Raw genomic sequence first — 19,418 nt, 5'->3', positions numbered from 1 at the left:
ACTTCTTGACATGACATTTATTAAAGCATTTCTTACTGTGAGGTATGAGTGTGCATAAAATCTCTAAATGTTTTAACTCCTTTTTTGCCCACAATACTTTTTTAAAAAGATTTATTTATTGGGGCACCTGGGTGGCTCAGTTGATTAAGCATCGACTCTTGTTTGTTTGTTTTTTTTAAAGATTTTATTTATTTATTTGACAGAGACAGACACAGCGAGAGAGGGAACACAAGCAGGGGGAGTGGGAGAGGGAGAAGCAGGCTTCCCGTTGAGCAGGGAGCCCAATGCGGGGCTTGATCCCAGGCCCAGGCACCCCAAGCGTCAATTCTTGTTAATCCTTTAAAAAAAAGGGGCGCCTGGGTGGCTCAGTCATTAGGTGTCTGCCTTTGGCTCAGGTCATGGTCCCAGGGTCCTGGGATCAAGCCCCGCATGGGGCTCCCTGCTCAGCGGGAAGCCTGCTTCTCCCTCTCCAACTCCCCCTGCTTGTGTTCCCTCTTTCGCTGTCTCTCTCTCCATCAAATAAATAAATAAAATCTTTAAAAAAAAAAAAGATTTATTTGAGAGGGAGAGAGCACATGTGTGTGAGCAGGGGGAGGGGCAGAGGGAGAGGGAGAGAATCCTCAAGCAGACGCCACACTGAGTGTAGAGCCTGATGCGGAGCTCAGTCCCAGGACCCTGAGATCAAGACCTGAGCCAAAAACAAGAGTTGGCTGCCTAACTGACTGAGCCACCCAGGCGCCCCTATAATAAAGACATGTTTAACTATCAGTTCTTGATTCATTTTAAACATTTGCCTACTAGACATTTTTTTTTTTCCCTAGAAACAAGATACCGGTCAAGTTCTTCTGGATATGGCATACAACCACTTGGGTGTGACTGAAAAGGAGTATTTTGGTTTGCAGCATGGCGATGACTCAGTAGACTCTGTTGTGAGTACCATCCCTTTAAGACATGCTGGACTCCTGCATGGTTTGGTCTTATAGCTTATGTTTTCTTACCCGACAGAGATGGCTGGAATCAAGCAAACCCATCAGGAAGCAGTTAAAAGGTGAGTGTGACCTTCTCATTTCAGTTGAACACGGGGTGTTAGTATATCCTAGCCCATTTCTCTCCTCTAACCATCAGTGTGCTTGTAACATCTGGGACCTGGATTCCAGGTGGTCCAGGCGATGTGAGTGAGCCGACTTCCCCCTGTCTGACTTCTCAGTGAGCAGAGATGCTTCCAGATGAGCCCTCACCAGCTGTGAGCAGGAAAGGGAAAGGTAAAAGAAGGCAGCCAAGAGCCCAGGAACCTACTTTCTTCTTACAAGGGAAGGAGGATGGCCTTTCTTAGCCCAGTGTGAGAGTCAAGGTGGGAAAGACACGTGCATACACACACACACACACACACACACGCACGCACGTATGCACGCACGCACGCACTCACACTCCCTCCCCCTGGAGCCTAAGGCATAGGTAGGTAATATCACAGATAAAACATACTGCTCCCCAGCCATGAGTGGGCCCCAGTGCCATATTTTAACTCCCAGTTAGGAAGGGCTTCACAGCATGCCCTGCCCCACCCTCTGCCCAGATCTGTTCTCAGCCTGGTTTTCCCGCATTGAACTCTGTGCTCCCCTTTATGCACCTGCTGCCCCAGACAAACCTGACTGACCTGCCAGCCTGCACACATTCCTCTGTGCCTGCCCTCAGTCTGTTCCTTCTGTTTGGAATGCTTTTCCCTCTTCCCTATATCCAAATCTTGTTGTTCTTCCTAGCCACTCAGACTCGCATCTCTTCTATTAGAAGCCATGCCTCTTACCCTCCCTTACATTTGTTGTAACTCTCCTTCATCTCATAGTTGCCTGCCTTAATCTTCCTTGGAAACTGCAAGCTCCTTCAGGGAACAGTGCTTGCCACATTTTCTCTGCATTCCTTACCATGCACCCCCTCCATAGGAGGTGGCCAATGAATGGCTGAGGGGTAAACGGCAGGTGGATTTCACACAAGTGGACACACACGTATGCCACCTCCCCCCACCTGCCCCAGCACCCGGATGGGAAGGAGTAGAGACAAGGAACCATGGCCGTGGTGCCACTGCTGCCCTCACGTGGAGCCTGGGCCTCCAAGCCCTTACCTCCCATAGCATTCAGAACTACCTACCCATGGGGAGCCGCAGAGCCACTGTGCAGATAAATACCTGCCCTCCATTTGAATTCTCAGAGCACTGAGTCCATAGACTATAGTTATAGTCACTAACTCATTCATTCAGGAGATGTGTCCTGAGCTCAGATTTTGGCAGCGCACTGGGCTAAGCTCTGGGAGTCTGGTCCAAATCAGATTTGGACCCCGCCCTCAAGGAGCTGACAGCCAAGTGTGGGGATGTAGATGATGAGAGTGATGGTTCTAGGCTAGTTCTGAGCATTTGATGGGATGCTCTGGGTGCACAAAGACATCCTGAGACATACAGTGACAAGTTATGGTGAGCAGCGGAGCTGAAAGGATATCCCAAGGCAGTGGGAAGACTGAGCTGTCCCCTGCCGTGCAGGTGGTCAGACTGTACCAAGTTACAGCGCCACCCACTGGTACCCAGGCAACTGTACAGAGGTACATTCATAGGCGCACACACACCACTCATATCTTTGACGCTGACAGAGGGTACTAAAGAGAGGAAGGGTGAGGTCGGCAGATCCGTGGCAGGATCAGTGAGGAGCAGGGTGGAGAAGGCTTGAGTTTCAGAAGCAGCAAAGTGCTGAGCACATAGATAGGGCCGGTGAACATTTACTGAGTGATGGAGAGGGGTAAAGTTGACCTGAAGAAGAGCACGGAATCTTAGCAACACAGTCTGATCTCCTGTTGCCATATCCAGGAAAAGAAATGGGCTAATTTTATCTCTACAAGCAAATTGACTCTTGGTATCGTTGCATAAAGCCATATTTGAGTATGTTAATTGTGTAATATTTGCTAGTATGTTCATCACTTTGGGAATTCACTGTGCATTAAAAGTATGAACTGTTTCCCAGTATCAAAATGATTGAGATGGGGCATAGCGGAATCAAAAACCTCAGTGCTTGAGTTCTGGTTTGGTCATCAGCCGTACAACTGAAGGCAAGGCTCTATGCCTGTTGGCTTATCTGTAAAACAGCGCCATCAAGATCAGCCTAACCTGCTCATTATCATGGTGACGTTTAAGTTCAAGAATGTACATGAAAATGTTTGGGAAAAGTATAAAGTCGCTATCTTTGTGGGATTATTTCTTTATGAATGCTGTATAATCTATTGATTTAAGGATTTTTAAAATTCCTGATACAGGTAAGGAGTGCATTGTTTGAACACAGCCCTAAGTTAAACCTGTAGTAGGGAGGGGATAGTACCTCATTCTGTTGCAAAATATCTGACTTTGCAGACTTGGAGATTTCTAAACAATGATCTTGTGCACTCCTTTTTTGAAATTAGTCCGTTTATTGATGAAAAAAGCTGTGGTCTGGTGAAAAAAATGCATCACTTACGGGAGAGTAGCTGCTTACCTGCATTGACTTTTTTAAAAGGAAAACTTAAATTTGTTTTTGAAAAATGTTGTAGGAGGTTTCCCCTGTACTCTGCATTTTCGAGTAAGATTTTTTATACCTGATCCCAACACACTACAGGAAGAACAAACCAGGTAATAACATTTTTTTTAAGTTTCCTTTGTAGTATATAAAAATGGGTAACCACTAAAAATGTACTCTTTATCTTATCACTGTGGCCTTACACTTCTTTGGGTATAACCACACCAGCGGTTATGAAACAAGTAAAAATCAGAGGGGTACATACTGAAATTTTCATCAGCTAATTAATTGTCTGGGGCCTACTTACTTCCTTATTTGGTGCCATTTGGAGCCCACTGCCATCCACCTCCTCCTACCTCTCCCACCACCCCAACCCCTCCTGCCCATTGAGCCTGCGGGCACCCAAAGAAAGCACTTGTTCATTTGCTATGCGGGCAGGGGTTTGGGAGACCAGTTTGCTGAGACGGTCGTGTCATCAAATAACAACGGTATCTCTGTGGGGCTAGAACGGAGGCTCTTTAGGATAACAAGAGGTGTCTGAACTGAGCATTCTCCACCAGATCCCCAGTTGGTAGAAATAGAAAGGAATGCAAGCTGGAGCAGCTTCTCTCCTGGGTGAAGGCTGTGCAGGCAAAATGTGAGCCAGATAAGGGAAAGAGAGCCGAGATAGGATTGTTTACCCCTCAGGGCTTGGCGTAGGTCCTGGCCCTTGTTTTGTACTGGCTCGTGGGTTTTCTGGGTGGGGAACAGGGTTTGGAATGGAGGGGGCGGGCACAGGAAGGTTGTTGGTGTTTGAACAGCGACCCTGCCTCGAATTTCTCTCCTCCATGGCAACGTTGAGCCCTTTTATTAATGATATGTTTATTTTTCATAGGGAGGGAAACTTCCAGAGGTTTTTTTCTCTATCAGAAAAAAAACAAAACAAAACTTAATGGATGTTCAGGAATATTGACTCCTATTCTGTGTTCATTGTGCCCATGAAGCCATCACCAAGAAGGTGACATTAACTCAGGCGTTGAATATTGTTTTTGTTTTGTTTTGTTTTGTTTTTGAAGGTAATCACAGGATGACATTTTAACTTTTAGTTATGTTTATTTAAAGGCTAAATATTAGTCTATTATTCTGTTTTGCCCTCTTTGTGCACCTCTTCCCTCCACAATAGCAGACATCGGAGATTTGACTGTGTTTACTGTTCAGTTGAATTTTAAGCCAGAGTGAGAGATGTCCGTAGGGCTCATTGGGCCACCATGGGAAGTTCACATGATGTTTTGAGTTTTCCCCATAATGGTTCCTCATGCCGGTGGACTAAGGGGTTAGCTCAGTTCATGAGCGGATGGACCCAGGGGGCGACATCTATAGAAATCACCCTACCAGAGTTCCCCCAGGCCATTACTAAATATCAAGTTCTGTTCAAGGGATGCTTTAAAAACGTTATGATAGAGTGTGTGTGTGTACACGTGTGTGGTTTTAACCCGTGGATTTTTAAATCACAACCACACAGCAAAAATATATTTTGCTTCACAATGCAGTCCAGATAGACATTACAGAAGCAAATATTTAATAAACCAAGAGGAAGCGCAGAGCACTCTCAAGTTCTCTGTTTTCTCTTTCCTTCTTTTAAAATGCCAGTTGTGACCTATTAAATTTTTGAGCAACTGATAGGTTCCAACAAGTATGTATGAACCGCCCTGCCTAAGCTAGTGATTGTCACCCTTGGTTCTGTCTGCCCCCTGTGATCCTAGAACCAGAGGGGTGTGGTGACCAGCGGGCTTGTCAGAGTTCTCCAAACAAAGAACTTGAGTGGAGGGATTGCTAGGGCTGGCCTAACCCAAGAGTCCCTCTCCAGGGCCCCTCTTGGTCATTGGGCATCCACTTCCCTACCCCACCGGAGAGAAGCTCACCACCTCTGGGTGCCAACAAAATCCTCCTGCTGAGGCTCCCTGTCGTTTGAGGGACATTTGAGGAAATGTAGGAGGTTTGGGATGGAGGGAGGACTTGGGGAGAAACAGGCTGCCTTGAGATCTGTAAGGGCCGTCACGGGTAAGGGGAATTAGACATGCTTGGTGGTAGAATCATGCAGTGGGTGGGGGATGCCGAGAGGCATATTTGGGCACAAGATGAGTAACAGATGAATTTTTGTTCTTCCCTAAGTCCAAGATAAAAGTCAGTTTGTTAGTATCTCTGCTAGAATTCACTGCTTCAGGACTGATACCTGACCCTACCACCCCACCTCCCAACTTAAGGTGGGTGGTAGCCCCAAGGTTGGAGTGCAGTGTGGCTGTCACCTCCTGGGATTTGGGGCACCAGCTTTCAATGTAACAGGAGTCTTTGCAGCAGCCGCCCACATGGCTCCTGTGGAGCTTGTGGGCAGGCAGGACTGCCAGATCTTTTTCTTATGCTGAGCTAGACTTCCACCATTAATTCACAGGTCTTTTTTTTTTTTTTTAACTTAGAGTTTTGCTTATATTCCTGACACACAGTATCCTATTAAGCCCACCTCTGTAGCCTATCCAAAAGTAAGTTCCTTTTAAAGAAGTTCAGCTCTCAAGTGTCAGAGAAAGTAGTATTTGTTGTTTTCTGTTTGTTTTCTAAAATCTGGGGAGGCATTCGTTGCTTTTTTTTGTGAAGTTGAGATCATGGATGGGATATACTCTAGGAGTGGACTTTTACATTTCTGAGTCAGGTGTGCTGACATCTCTTCTGCATGATTTTCTTTTTTTTTTTTTAAAGGTTTTATTTATTTGACAGAGAGAGACACAGCCAGAGAGGGAACACAAGCAGGGGGAGTGGGAGAGGGAGAAGCAGGCTTCCCCTGGAGCAGGGAGCCCGATGCGGGGCTCGATCCCAGGGCCCTGGGATCATGACCTGAGCTGAAGGCAGACGCTTAACGACTGAGCCACCCAGGCGCCCCTCTTAGTTGACTTTATTTTTAATTTTTTTTTAAAGATTTCATTTATTTATTTGACAGAGAGAGACACAGCGAGAGAGGGAACACAAGCAGGGGGAGTGGGAGAGGGAGAAGCAGGCTTCCCACAGAGTGGGGAGCCCCATGCAGGACTCGATCCCAGGACCCTGGGATCATGACCTGAGCCGAAGGCAGACGCCTAACAACTGAGCCACCCAGGCGCCCCTGCATGATTTTCTTTTATTCTGATTGTTAGACCTCTCCTTGACTGGAAGCCTCTACAACTGCTGTTCCCGATAAATTTAGGTCATTGTACACAGAATTTCATTTACTGGCAGTCTCAAAACGAGGCTCCTTCAGGATTCCCAGGAGATCCCCTAAATTTGGGCCTCCTTCCACTATGACAACCTCTTTGTGTGATGTCATGAGGTTGACTCAGACAAGGTAGCCTTTGATGAATGGTGATGTCCAGGTTTGTGTTCTCATTTCTATCCCTAGGAAGATACACCAATTAGCCCGGTTCGTCACTGGAGGTCCAGATTTACCGTCAGATTATCCAGATTCTCTCCCTTGTCTGCTTCCTCCCAGTACTATTGTAGGAGGAGAGAACACTTAATTCTGGTTGCATGTCAGCTTGGATAAACATAGGAACAAACTAGAAAGGACTGATGATGTTCTCCTAGGTGAAAAAGATAGTCTCCAATACAGAGTAAGCATGAATCAGCAAATGTATGCTACGTGGTGTCTCAATGCTGGTCTTCAACACGTTGAGGAGAGTTGATGATAACTACAGGCTACATAAGGATATCAGAGTTAGGAAATTGACCCTAAGCCTGAAGTCATTAGATGTATAAGAAATTTGTAGCATAGTCAGGTTTTTTCATAGCATGAGTGTCCAGGTTAAAATAAGATCTAACTGACCCCATGTAAACTATCTGAATGTCTTGTTTCCTCAAAAAAGGGAGGTGGTGGTACCTACTTCAGAGCTGGTAGGAGGCTGAAATGAGGCAGTACGTTATGAATTCCCTGCACCCAGCCCAGATCTGTGCAGAGAGGAGGTTGTAATGCCAAGTGAAGCATTCATGTCTCAGAACACCAGCACCTTGACCTTGGGACATATAAACTTGAAGGACTAAGGAGACCGCATGTGTTTCAAATTGCCAAATGATCACTCTCCTGCCCCAGAACACTTCTGCTGCATCTGTATTATATTTCAAGAAGTTTCCCTTTTGTCCTCTTGGCCAGACACTGGAATGTCTATCCCATTTGAATCTGGGCTTTAAAAAGGAGTGGGAGCTAGTAGCCAAGTGGGTGTATGCCACATCCCTAAATATAAAGCTTTCCATGGCCCTTGGTGGCCGGCGCAGCACTCTTAACTGCTGTCTCTTACCCAGTCCCTGGACAGGGGACAGATTCACAGGGTGTGGGGCCCGGGGTGGGTTCCCGAGCACTGCCCACAAATCAGGTCCTGGGTTTTGACATTGCTGGTGGCTCACGGGCAAGTGCCGAATTCAGCTCAGAGGTCCTGGCAGCTGGTAGCTGACTGATGTTTATGCTTTTGCTGGAGTACCCACAGTTCCCAGGACACGGGAAACAGCTCAGCTGGGTGTTTGCACCCAGCCAAGGCAGTGTCCTCACAGACCCAGCTCCTCTCTGCAGCTTCATGCAGAGGGAATGTGGGTGTGTTCTGAACCACCGCCCCCCAGCACCTGGGGGGCTGCCTGTGCATGATGCCCCTGGGGCCTGGTGCTCTCGGATGCCCCGAGTTTGATAGGGATTGTCCAGGGTGGGGGTGTCCACCTGCAAGAGCACCGGCTGATCATTGGCGGGCTCAGCCATCCCTGGGACGGTATGTGCTGGCGTGAGGCTGTCTGGAAATCAGCAGCCACACAGAAGCATTGTTACCGAAGGGGCAGCTTTGCAAGGTACAAAAGAGTGCCCGAGACTTCAGGCGAAAATGTGTGTTCATGTATCTTGTTTTCCAAATGTACAAACCTTGTCTTTGACTTATCACCTCTGTTTTTTGTATCTCAATTTGAGTATTATGCATTAATAAAAAACAATTGTTTCGTAGGCATTTGTATTTCTTACAATTGAAGATGGATATTTGTGAAGGAAGGTAATGAGAATTTCACATTCTTCTTTTCCTGTCGGTTGCCAGACACTAAAATTCCTGGTTTTAATCTAATGAGCATGTATTTCTGGAAACAGTATTAAATCTAAACAAAAGATGGATGTTGAAAGCAGCATCCTGTACAACATTACGCTCCCGGACATCTGTTTTTAACTCAGTGTTGATTTGGAGAAGCTGAGGATGGATAAACTTCATTTCATGTTTCAATTTTATTAGCAAAGATACAGTTATCTTTCTGGTAAAGACCTGAGAAAAGTTACAGGGAGAATGTGAGACACGCTTCATTCAGGAAGACAGCTCAGGCCTAATTTTGGTCCACTTCCAAGCCCCTTAGTACCTCTAGATGATTCATTTTCTCTCTGGGAGACTTTGTGCTGGAAGATGTGAGCGTCTGCCTGTGATTCAGCACGTCTTGTGTGGCAGGACCATCTCAGGGGCTGGAAGGATCTGAAATGGCTCAGGAAGGAATGAGAAATGCCAAACCACTTGTCCCTGAGCTACCTCCTGCAAATCCTGACTTTTCCTTAAGGGAGAACCTGCAGCCAGTGAACTGGTAGAAACAGTCAGCTTATTCCCATTCTCCTCATTCCCTCTTTCCTCCTGCCAGCCCCCGCCCCAAGGAGGGTCTTCAGAAGCCGCCGTGAGGGGGAGCCTGCCATGTGGTTGGGGGCAGTGAGACAGGAGCCCGTGAGACGATTGGGACCAGCATGGGCTGTGCAGACCCCAGTTGCCACGAGGTTTTAGAAGGAGGAGTGCAGGCTGGAAGGCTTTGCCCTGCCCCAGCACCTTGGTCCCAATTGAAAAGCACATGTTGGAGGCTTACAGGAGAGTAAGGGAAAGGGGGGGCCTCTCTTCATGTCAAAGCGAGACCGGCATCTTGTGTCCGGCAGGCAGAGGAGAGCTGTTGGAGGTGTTCACGCAGAAGGCATGTGGCCAGAGCAGCTGCAAGGGTGGGAAGGCTGGAAGAGGCTGGGGGGGCTTCATCTAGATGGAAGGGAGGTTTGCGGGCGGGGCCGTGAAGATCTTGGGGGTGGGGGAGGGGGAGGAACATTTAGAAACAAGACACATATTGAAATCTGGACTGCCCTAACCTGTTGACTGTTCAGAGCTCCTAGAATGGGAGAAGTTTTGTAATTGAGCTTCTTCTCTCACTCAGAGGAGGAAGGAGCCCCTTCTCTAGCACAGCCACAGGCCTTGGGCCTCTGCTTAAGCACCCCCAGAAATGAGCTCCCCCTTCTGTGAGCCTTCTCACATGTGAGGGTGACTCTAGAGGGAAATTACCCATCCCTCTTCTGGGTCCAGGCTGCCCCCTGCAGAAGCAGAAACTTGTCTCTCTCCCCTACGCACTAATTGCTTTTCCCAACAAGTATTTCTCAAGCACTTGTTAGACGATGGGCTCTGTGCTGTGCTGGTCAAATAAAGCAAGACCCTCACCCCCCAGGAGCTCTCAGTCCAGTGTTCCCCATAGTGGGAATTGACTGTCTTCCTTTTTTCTTCTCCCAACACAATACCCCTTGTTATTTTGGGTGACACCTGTTGAGGGACACATCCTGCCTTAAATCCCTGGCATTCCTCATCAGGCGTGCTGGTGGCCTTCACCACCTCTCTCAGGACAGGGTCTCCTGTCACCAGACACTTCCTGGGTACGTCAGGGTGGGTCTGGCCATTTTTAACTGTGGCTCTTTTGACAGACGGGGTGGACCTGGTTAGCCTTCTTCCTGGGCTCCCTGGCTTGTTTGAGCCGTCAGTGGCGGGCAGTTCCCAAGGCATGCTCTCCCTCCAGCTGAGCTAGGTGACCTTGGCCATCAGATGGAGACCCCAAAGCCTAGAGGGAAAGAAAGGGGTCTCTTTAGGGGCCACATTGAATGGCCGTGCGGACTTTCAGCATTCTTTTTTAGTTTGCATTTACCCTGTTCTTTGGAAATGTTCATTTCTGACTTATTCTAGGATTGTTCCTTCCATGTGGATGGAACCCTCTTAGCCTGTCTCCTCAGGTGTTCCCTGAGTCCCATTCACCTGCTCCGCCTCTAGGAGGGACACTGACTTAGGTTTCCTTGAAGCCCATCTTGGTAGGAGAGCGAGTGGCTGGTGTCTGCTCTCCCCACGGGCTCTCTGGGTCTCCAGATGAACAAACAGATGGTGAATATCCCTGGACGTAGCTCCAAACTTGGGAGAGATCGTTTAGAAGTTCTAGCAGGGAACACCTAGTAACTTGAGGAAAGTTGGGGGCCCCTCACATAGGGAAGGCTCCCTTCTCATGCGGCTTCAGGACAGCGCATAGCACAATAGACAGGAAGGGGAACCCTGCGTTGGCCAACCTGATTAGTCAGAGACATGGGGGTGACTCACATCTTGGGAATTTCATGAGCTGCCATGGAAACAGCACTTTTTCTCCACTTCCCCCAGGGCTGCCGGGAAGAATGCTCTCAAAATCTGTGTCTCCCCACCCTGCAAGCCTTCATTCGCACTGCTTCTAGTCAGCCCCTCTGCAGTGTATTTCTCCAGCTGGCAGGGATCCCTGGCCCAGGTCTGCTGGCCGAGCTCCTAGGCAGATGGTGGAGTTCATGGTTGGACAGAGAGAAGGGAGCAACCAGAGGATTCAAAGTATGACTAAGCTAGAGATGGTGTCATTGGCAGAAACAGGGTGTTTGGAGGGCAGTGAGCCTGAGGGGAAGGGAGCTCAAGTCTAATGTCTAATCCATGGATTTCTACCAGGTGGCAGGCAAACTGGGAGGCGGACAGACCATCCCCTATAGATTGGAAGCTTCAGGAGGGTAAATAGATTTAGGAATCTTAAGTAACTGTTACTAAGTAATTTAGAACTCACAGGAGTTTTAAAATTTTAAGATCCTTTTCTATTTTTTCCCATCTAAGAGGATGTCACCTTTCTAGAAAGGTGGCAGAAGTCAGGGATTTAGTTAGAAAGCCCTACGAAAAGTCTCACGTCTTTACTAGAAAGATACGAAGGCTGCCCATTGATCTAAGAGTATAATTTTTCTCACTTTTCCTCTTAGTGATATGAGCCTGACCTTTCTTGACCAGCCAAAACCTTGGCCAGCATTAGGCCTCCAGCTTCATGGTGTTTGTATTAATGTGTATTATTTTAAACATGACAAAGTTCTCTTTTAGTTGTGAATCTTCAGTGTTACATTTATGTGTACTGTTTGAGTTACATCCTAAAATGATCTTTATTATGATTCGTGATGTTTTTTAATGGTTAATCTAAGACAGAAGACTGGTGTCGCCCATCATGGATGTTTCAGGCTGTTGGTTCTTGTGACTTTGCTAATATGTTTTTCTCCCGACAGGTTAACCTGCCCTCTTAACTCAGCAGTGGTTCTAGCATCCTATGCCGTACAATGTAAGTCACCAAGGGAGCCTTTCACAGATGGACAGACTATTCTGACTGATGTATTAAGAAAGTCACTGGCCTTTCCCGTTTGACCAGATCACTTCCCCTCTTCCCAGGAATCCCATTGGGCAAGCTTATCTCTGGTTGTCGGGGTACTCCCACTTTCACCCTGACTGACGCACTCTGCCAGCCCAGGGATGTTGGTTCGGGAAGGTGTGGATGAGCCCATACAACAGAAGTCACCTATCACACATTGCATTAAGCAGACCCCCGCTCACGTATTGGATCTCATAACAAACCCCAGTGGGGCAGATATTTCTACCAGTCACCTCTTACGGACACAGAAACCAAGTCCCACGGTTAAGCAATTTGTTGGCGGCCATTCATGCTACTTTCTTAGGATCTTAGGAATTTGTTTTCAGAGTTTCAGTAGAGTTAATGGATCATTCATTGGTGTGTAGCACCAGTGTCCAGTAGAAATATAATGTGAGCCACATAACGTTGTTTTAAGTTTCTAGTACCCAGTGTTAAAAAAGGAAAATGAAACAGGTGAGATTAGCTTTAGTATTTTAACTAATCCAGTATATCCCAAATATTATCATTTTCATATGGAGGCAATGTAAAAAATTAACCAGATATTTTACATTTGGTTTTCATATGAAGTCTTTGAAAACCAGTCCAGATTTTATACTTACAGCACATCTCAATTTGGACCAGCCACATTTCAAGGGCTCAGGAGCCACTTGTTGCTGGTGGCTGCCACATTGGATAGAAAACCCATATGGAATTTCCCATCAAGGCCTGTTTAAGCTTAAGAAATCACTCATTCAGCAAAACTCTGTTGAGGGTATATATCACATCAGGCCCCGTGGTAGATGCCGCATGTGCATGATGGAAAGGGTCCCGAGACTGAAGGAAGGCGAAGTACCCCTTCATAGTTAGCCGTGTGATGCCAGGGCAACACACTAACGTAGAAGTCGGACAGACTTACATGGGAGCCCAGGACGTAGGAAGGCCCCTGTGCCTTTCTGTGAGCCTCACCCCATCTTGGCCTGTTAACCCTCTTGGCCGACTGTGTGGTAGGCGGCTAAGAGGGCAAGACGGTCAGGTCTCAGAGCAGGTGGAGGCTAAATTACTCACTCTGCTTTGGTCTCAGAGGCAAAATAGCAAGAGAAGGCTGACAGGGACTCCTGAGGTGGCCTTAAGTCTGTCCACACCCCCGACTTCAAGGATCAGGAATAGGAGAGGTGAAGAGCAAGGTGGCTGGAACTTACCAGCTTACCTGCCCACCTGCGTGATACCAGGAAGTGGAAGACAGACTTTTAACAGTGACCCTACTCACTAGTCAGGTAAGACCTAGCATCAGTCTCCCCAGATGGCCTGCACCTCCTCCCTCTCAGTTTCCTCTCAGGGAGACTGAGAAGAGGTTGCACAGTGGTGGGTCTGGGTAGATTGGAAAGTTCCCCTCTCCCTACAATGCAACTGGAACAGACCCATCCATGTTGCGTCCAGGTGGGAAATGACATGGCCACAGTCGACCTGTATCCTTGCTGATCTCGAGACCTCGTTTCCTCTGTCTCTGCCAGGCTGATCGGCTGAAGAAGCAAGCTTTGCCACATCCCAGAGTGAGTTTGGTGTTCACAGCTAGAGCTTGAGGTTGGAGGGCTGGGAACACTTTTAGGAAGGACGTAGCTTTGGATGCACCCAGACTCGATTTTAAGCCTGGCTTCTCCATTTGCCATTTACGTGATATTACCTCCCTGAATTTACATTTTTCCCTCTGTAAAATGGAGGTGAGGACAGTGACTGTGACAACTCAGAATTGACTATTTGAGTCAGATCACACGTGTGAAGTAGTCTATAACTAGAAACTCTACAGTTGGACCCTTGCCATTAACTGAGTCGACGAGAGCACACCTGAAGCCGTATTACCTGGGTTTTGGCTCTTCCCCTCATACGTGCATGACCCTGAGCCTCCCTAGGCCTCAGCTTCTTCATCTGTCAAGTGGGGATAACAGTGTTTACTTCATGGGGTTGTAGTGAAGATGGAATGAGTTATTATATGGAAAGCTCTCAGAATCGTGCCTGGCGCATGGTGAGTGTTAACTCACTCTGTTTTCATGTCTCCCCAGAAGAAAGCTTTCTAAAGAACTGCCTGTTGTTCAACAACAATAAACTCTACTTAGAGTAAAATATAAGAACCAAATAAGAAAAAACTATTCTAAGCTTCAGTGGTCAGGTTCCCCCTCTGCAAACGAATGCTAGGCTGGGGGCTAAAGGAATTTATTAGCACCTAAAAAGTACAAACTAGTTTCAGTGGAAATATTAGCATGACTATCATGCTAATAAAATTATGGATCGTCAGACAAACATTTCTAAGTATAAGTTCTTTATTCCTTCACTCTGAGGAAGTACACATGTATTTTTCCTCATACTTCTGTACATACATTCCTGTAAGATTAATTCTTGGATACTGCTGGATATCTAAATTGTATCTGCTACATTTCACCAGATTGTCCTAACAGACGTGTGTCATAGGGAGATAAACCCTACCAGTGATGAGCAAACTGAAGGCACATTTTCTTACTAGATAAAAAGTAATGTAGGCAAATACCTGAAAAGACTTCAGGTTGCTGGTGGCCACAAGTACTGATGAGGCTCAAAGAATGACATTTTTAGAAATGTGTATTTACTCCATAATGTCCATTGACCTCTGTTACATGCAGGTTCTGCACCCGCCTCAGGGTTGCACAGACAGACAAAGCATGGCCTCTCTCTGCAAGGGGTCTCCTGCCCGGTGGGGAGGCACAGGTGGGCCAGCTGATGCTGGCAGTGAGGGTGAGCGCAGAGGATGCACCCCATCCCGCATGGGGGAGAAGCGAGCAAGTCCAGAAAAGCTTCTTAGTCGTGACCCCTGAGAAAAGCCTCCAAGATCAAGTGGGAGATGGATAAATAACATGTAAGGGGCATATATTATGTAAAGGACTTTCCCAACAGAACAGTTTCACAGCTTGAAATGCTGCACATTTGAGTGCCTAGAATATACTCTCTCTTTCCTGCACAATATAAAATATTAGCCATAAGAATGCATGGGACTTAAGACAATGTACTTCCCACATAAACACTCATTTCCTTTTCTTCCTGCTATAATTAGCTTTTGCGTGTGTTGCTTCTCCACAAATAGGAAAGTGTATTACTCTGGAGGTTAGGGTATGTGGTATAGTAAGTAGATGAACAATATGGACTGTGGTTAGAGTCTAGGCTCCAAGTTACCAGCTGAGCAAAGTGGGCAGGTCCCTTCCTTGAGTCTCCCTTCCCTTAACTGTTTCATGGGAATAAAAGCAATGTCTGTCACTGGGTTGTCATGAGCATCTAATGGGTCCATGGCTTTGAAACCATCATGGGAACCTCCCTTTGCCTTCCGAGTGTTTGCAGATGACTCTTTGACTTTGTGTCCCTCTAGTGGTTAGCATAGCACTTTGCACAGAGTAGCTGACTAAGATTTCAAGGGAAAACCACCCTACACGAAGGTTCATTGGTCATTCATGTTCAGATGTTTGTCAGTGACTTGACTAAAGACAGCCTTGCTATTCATGTTCGTAGAAGGGCCCAGGGGTTGGGACTTGTTAGCTAATATGGATAACCAAATCAAGATCCAAGAGGATCTCTATGAGCTAATGAAACCAACAGAGTAGAATTCAATAGGACTCTGGCTTGAGGCTCAGGAACATCTCTTGCAGCATTTGGCTGCCTTCTGGGGCCGTGACCACTGTCCTCAGCAGATGGCCAGCCAGCAGCAGCTCGGACCTGGTAGGCAGGCTGGTGGGGATGGTGGGAGCACTAGCTGGGGCATGGATCACCTGGGTTCTGGTCTCGACTGCTGAAAGTGGCTTCTGTGGACCAGTTTCTTCCCTTAATTTGTTTCTTCCCTTTTAAAATGAATTTACGCAAGGTAATTTTAAGGCTTTCTCAGGCTTTCCTCATTGGGAACTCTGTCAAGGCATCTAAATTATTCCCTATATGCACACTGTTGTACACTTCACCGCATACAGACTTGCTGTAAGCCACACTTGTGCTTACATCATCCAGCCTTGACATTTCTGTCCATAGCTTAGCTGCATTTGGCTGGCCTTTACAGCCTATGGTCTCCCCTTGACCAGGTCTGCCTGCGTAAATCATTTGGCTTTCTGCCCTCTTCCGCTTCGAAAATTGAACTTTGTAGTAGCCTTTGTTTTGGGTTAGCTCCAAGCACTGCATCCATGAGCATCTTCTGTGTGCCATGCATAGGTGCTAGGCCCCACAGATGAGTCTGCCTCGGTCCCAGCCCTCAGGGAAGACTGTAAGGAGGAAACAGATCCCTTCATTACAGTGTGGATCTCAAAGGGCAGCTCTTATGTGTGATGGCAACTGAGGGGGAGCAGGGCCACATGGATGTAAAGAAAGACGTGCTTGTGTCTCTCCTCTCATCTTTGTGATGAAATCCCCCTAAGCAGCTCCCCGGGTCCTCTCCTTCCCTTCTGAGATTGGCCGTGAAGCATCACCACAGCTTCTCCCAATCCCCATCCTTGTGACACAGAAGGAGCTGTGTGATTTAGAAATCTGTGTCGAATGGGTACTGTGGAACGTCAGTCCTCAGAAGCCCCCTGGCAGTGAGGCCAGCTGCAGGAAGAATTCATCGAAACCTTTGGAAAGATCAAGGTTAATATTTTTAAGAAAAAGATGAAAGTGCCTCATTAAGAAAATGAAATACTAGATAAATTATCCATCAGAACTAGAACTTGTTTTTCTCCTGTTTTTATAAAGCCGGAAAAACTGAACTTGGAGAAGGGAAGCAGGTGTCCTTGGGTCCCCCAGCCAGATCCTTGGCTGTTCCACCCAGGGTCTTTTTCCCAGTCTCCACAGTCCAGACACCCAGATGGTTTGAATCCTCAGGGCAGCCATGTACGCTTGTACAGGTTGGCTACTGCACCACTCTCAGGAATACCTATAACACCTTAGACATCAGTGAATCATGTTTGTAGAATGGCAGTCAAGGATCTTGAGGGAGAGGTGCTGTTTGGACCAGGGATGCATCTGGTAATCCCTCTAGAAGGCCCCCTTCCTCTTCCCTTTGTAATTGCAGGTTCCCAGTGTTTCCCTGACTCCCCTAAGAAGTTTTCCTTCTTGGTAGCGGGAGGGGAAGAATGAAGCGGGGGAAATCGGAGGGGTAGACGAACCATGAGAGACTATGGACTCTGAAAAACAAACAGGGTTCTAGAGGGGAGGGGGGTGGGAGGATGGTTAACCTGGTGGTGGGTATTGAGGAGGGCACATTCTGCATGGAGCACTGGGTGTTATGCACAAACAATGAATCATGGAACACTTCATCTAAAACTAATGATGTAATGTATGGGGATTAACGTAAGAATAAAAAAAAAAAAAAAAGTTTTCCTTCTTCCCAAGAACTCTGCCCTCAGCCTTGCCAGGGCCCAGACCAACAGCCCCACCGACTCCCATCCCTCATGCCATGCCCCACCCTCCCACTGTGCCTCCGAACACATCCTAGTTCCATTTCTTCCGCACTTCTCCAAATTCCAGGGAGTCGGTCAAGGTGCAGAGAGTAGTCAGGTCATGATGACCTCTTTTCTGCCCACACCCATTGTTTTAGAGCAGGTTGGTCCAGTGTCATAATCACCTTGGGGTAGTAGAGAGTCCGTCTGCACAGTGCCCGGCATAGAGGGTGTGGCGTATTTGAGTGGGCTCCCTTCTATGTCTGTATCCAGGGGGTAGGGTACCACCTGCTGTGCTCACCACAGATTGTGGGTTTAGAACAGGACCTAGCTTAGACTGTTCAAACATCTGGCCTCAGGGAGAGCATTCAGCCGAAGCCTGCACGGTAGTACTTAGCCCATACAGGGTTCCGATAAAAATGTGAAATCTGGAGCAAACGAGAAGCTCTATTGCATGTGGTGGTAGAACCTCTCGGAAGAATGCTTGCAGTGCCTTTCTTGTGATGCCGTCGATGCTTGTGAATACAGACCATACTGAAAAGGCAATTTCCTCCTCGTTCTGTCTTGATAGGTCATTTTGGAGACTATAATTCTTCCATTCATCATCCAGGCTATCTTTCCGATAGTCAGTTTATCCCAGATCAGAACGATGACTTTTTAACGAAGGTGGAATCCCTCCATGAGCAGCACAGGTAAGAGGAGGGGTGGGGTGGCCTACTTTGGGAACCCAGGTCGGGCATTTCAGACCTCGTGTTCCCTCAGGTTTGATGTGTGGCTTCCTTTTGTTCACGAGTCCTCTTTTAAGCTGTTGGGGGTTTGTGAACCTTTGGGCTGTTATGGTAGCAGATCTATTTGGCGTAACTAGCATTTCTGTAAAGTGCAAAATCCAGTAAGAGTTTAGGGGGATTTACAGCGTTCTGTTTTTAGGATGTCGTTGAAATCCGTTAATTCCTAGGGGAAATGCCCTTTTTAAATCTGACTGCCCCACAAATTGACCTGCCAGGCAAACCTTTGAACGGATGACCACACTTAATAAAACGTGCAGCCCCTTCAGGCGTCGCGGAACAGACAGGCCAACGGACGCATGGCGCCAGGCTGTGTGCATCCCGCGTCCTCTCTGGGCTCAGGTCATGAAACGGCCTTCGTTCCAGAAGGGACACCAGTCCTCCACGGCTGCCTCAGGCCACGCTTGCACTCCAGCAGATGTGCCCGCGTCTGGCCCCCTCGTCCTTTGCCGCATTTTATTCAAAGCTGCAGTGGCATTGGTGTAGCCCAGGTTAGATAAGGGCCTTCCCGACCGGGAAGGCCAGGTCTCAAGGGGCCGGCCATTCTTGGGAAGGCTGGAAAAACAGAGGCCAAGCAACCAGCGTCCCTTCTGAAAGGCACCGCCAATCCTCCCTCCCAGAACGGTTTCCCAGGCAGAAGCCAGCGTCCTAAAATAGTACAGTGACGTTTGGGAGTTTGAGGCTGCCGAAGAATAGATAAAGGTGGAAAGACCTGAAGAGCACCTATCAAGTAAGCAACTTGGAACAAGGAGGGTGGGAATTTCGCAAGGTGCCTGTCTTCTGTATCTGAGGACTGAGAGCCTACCGAGTGAGAAGTAGTATTTACTAAAGGACTGAGCAGGCTAGATGAAGTCCTGGGCAGTGGACAAGAAAAAGACCTGCTTTAGAATTCAGGGCTAGACTGTTTATAATGTAAGGCATTTAACGACCTGACAGAAATGTTACCAACTTGGAGGGGGATTTTTATTTTAAAACTTAGAGTTATATACTTTACTGATGGCAAACTCTGCATCTTCTCTCCTTTTCTGTAGTGGGCTAAAGCAATCAGAAGCTGAATCTTGCTTTATTAACATAGCACGGACCCTCGACTTCTATGGAGTGGAGCTGCACAGCAGTAGGGTAGGTACCCTTGGCCCGGTCGGGTTCAGAAATTAACTTCCGGAAGTAAAACTTCTTGAACTGCCTTTTCTGGTATAATAATAATAATTTTTAAAAAGACCTTTTTA

At 47.3% G+C, this 19,418-nt stretch overlaps 1 protein-coding gene across 3 annotated transcripts in view; it reads left to right on the top strand.

The window, feature by feature from the left end:
- Window positions 1-19,418, top strand: part of PTPN3 (protein tyrosine phosphatase non-receptor type 3) — a 106,159-nt gene that overhangs the window by 35,653 nt on the left and 51,088 nt on the right. The window contains exons 3-9 of one of the 3 annotated variants that reach the window (XM_081803355.1): window positions 822-929; window positions 1,006-1,048; window positions 3,562-3,640; window positions 8,507-8,551; window positions 11,875-11,927; window positions 17,979-18,099; window positions 19,224-19,311. In XM_081803355.1, the coding sequence (XP_081659481.1) occupies window positions 822-929; window positions 1,006-1,048; window positions 3,562-3,640; window positions 8,507-8,551; window positions 11,875-11,927; window positions 17,979-18,099; window positions 19,224-19,311 (537 nt within the window). Of the gene's footprint in view, window positions 1-821; window positions 930-1,005; window positions 1,049-3,561; window positions 3,641-8,506; window positions 8,552-11,874; window positions 11,928-13,348; window positions 13,544-17,978; window positions 18,100-19,223; window positions 19,312-19,418 lie in introns of those variants that run through there. The other 2 variants (XM_081803356.1, XM_081803357.1) reach the window with 2 other exon arrangements.

The sequence above is a fragment of the Leptonychotes weddellii genome, chromosome 14, assembly GCF_054177405.1.
Source record: "Leptonychotes weddellii isolate Sample4059 chromosome 14, ASM5417740v2, whole genome shotgun sequence".
In the NCBI taxonomy this organism is placed as follows: Eukaryota; Metazoa; Chordata; class Mammalia; order Carnivora; family Phocidae; genus Leptonychotes; species Leptonychotes weddellii.
The sequence above is the reverse complement of the archived record's forward strand: the minus strand, read 5'-3'. Positions and strand labels throughout refer to the sequence as shown.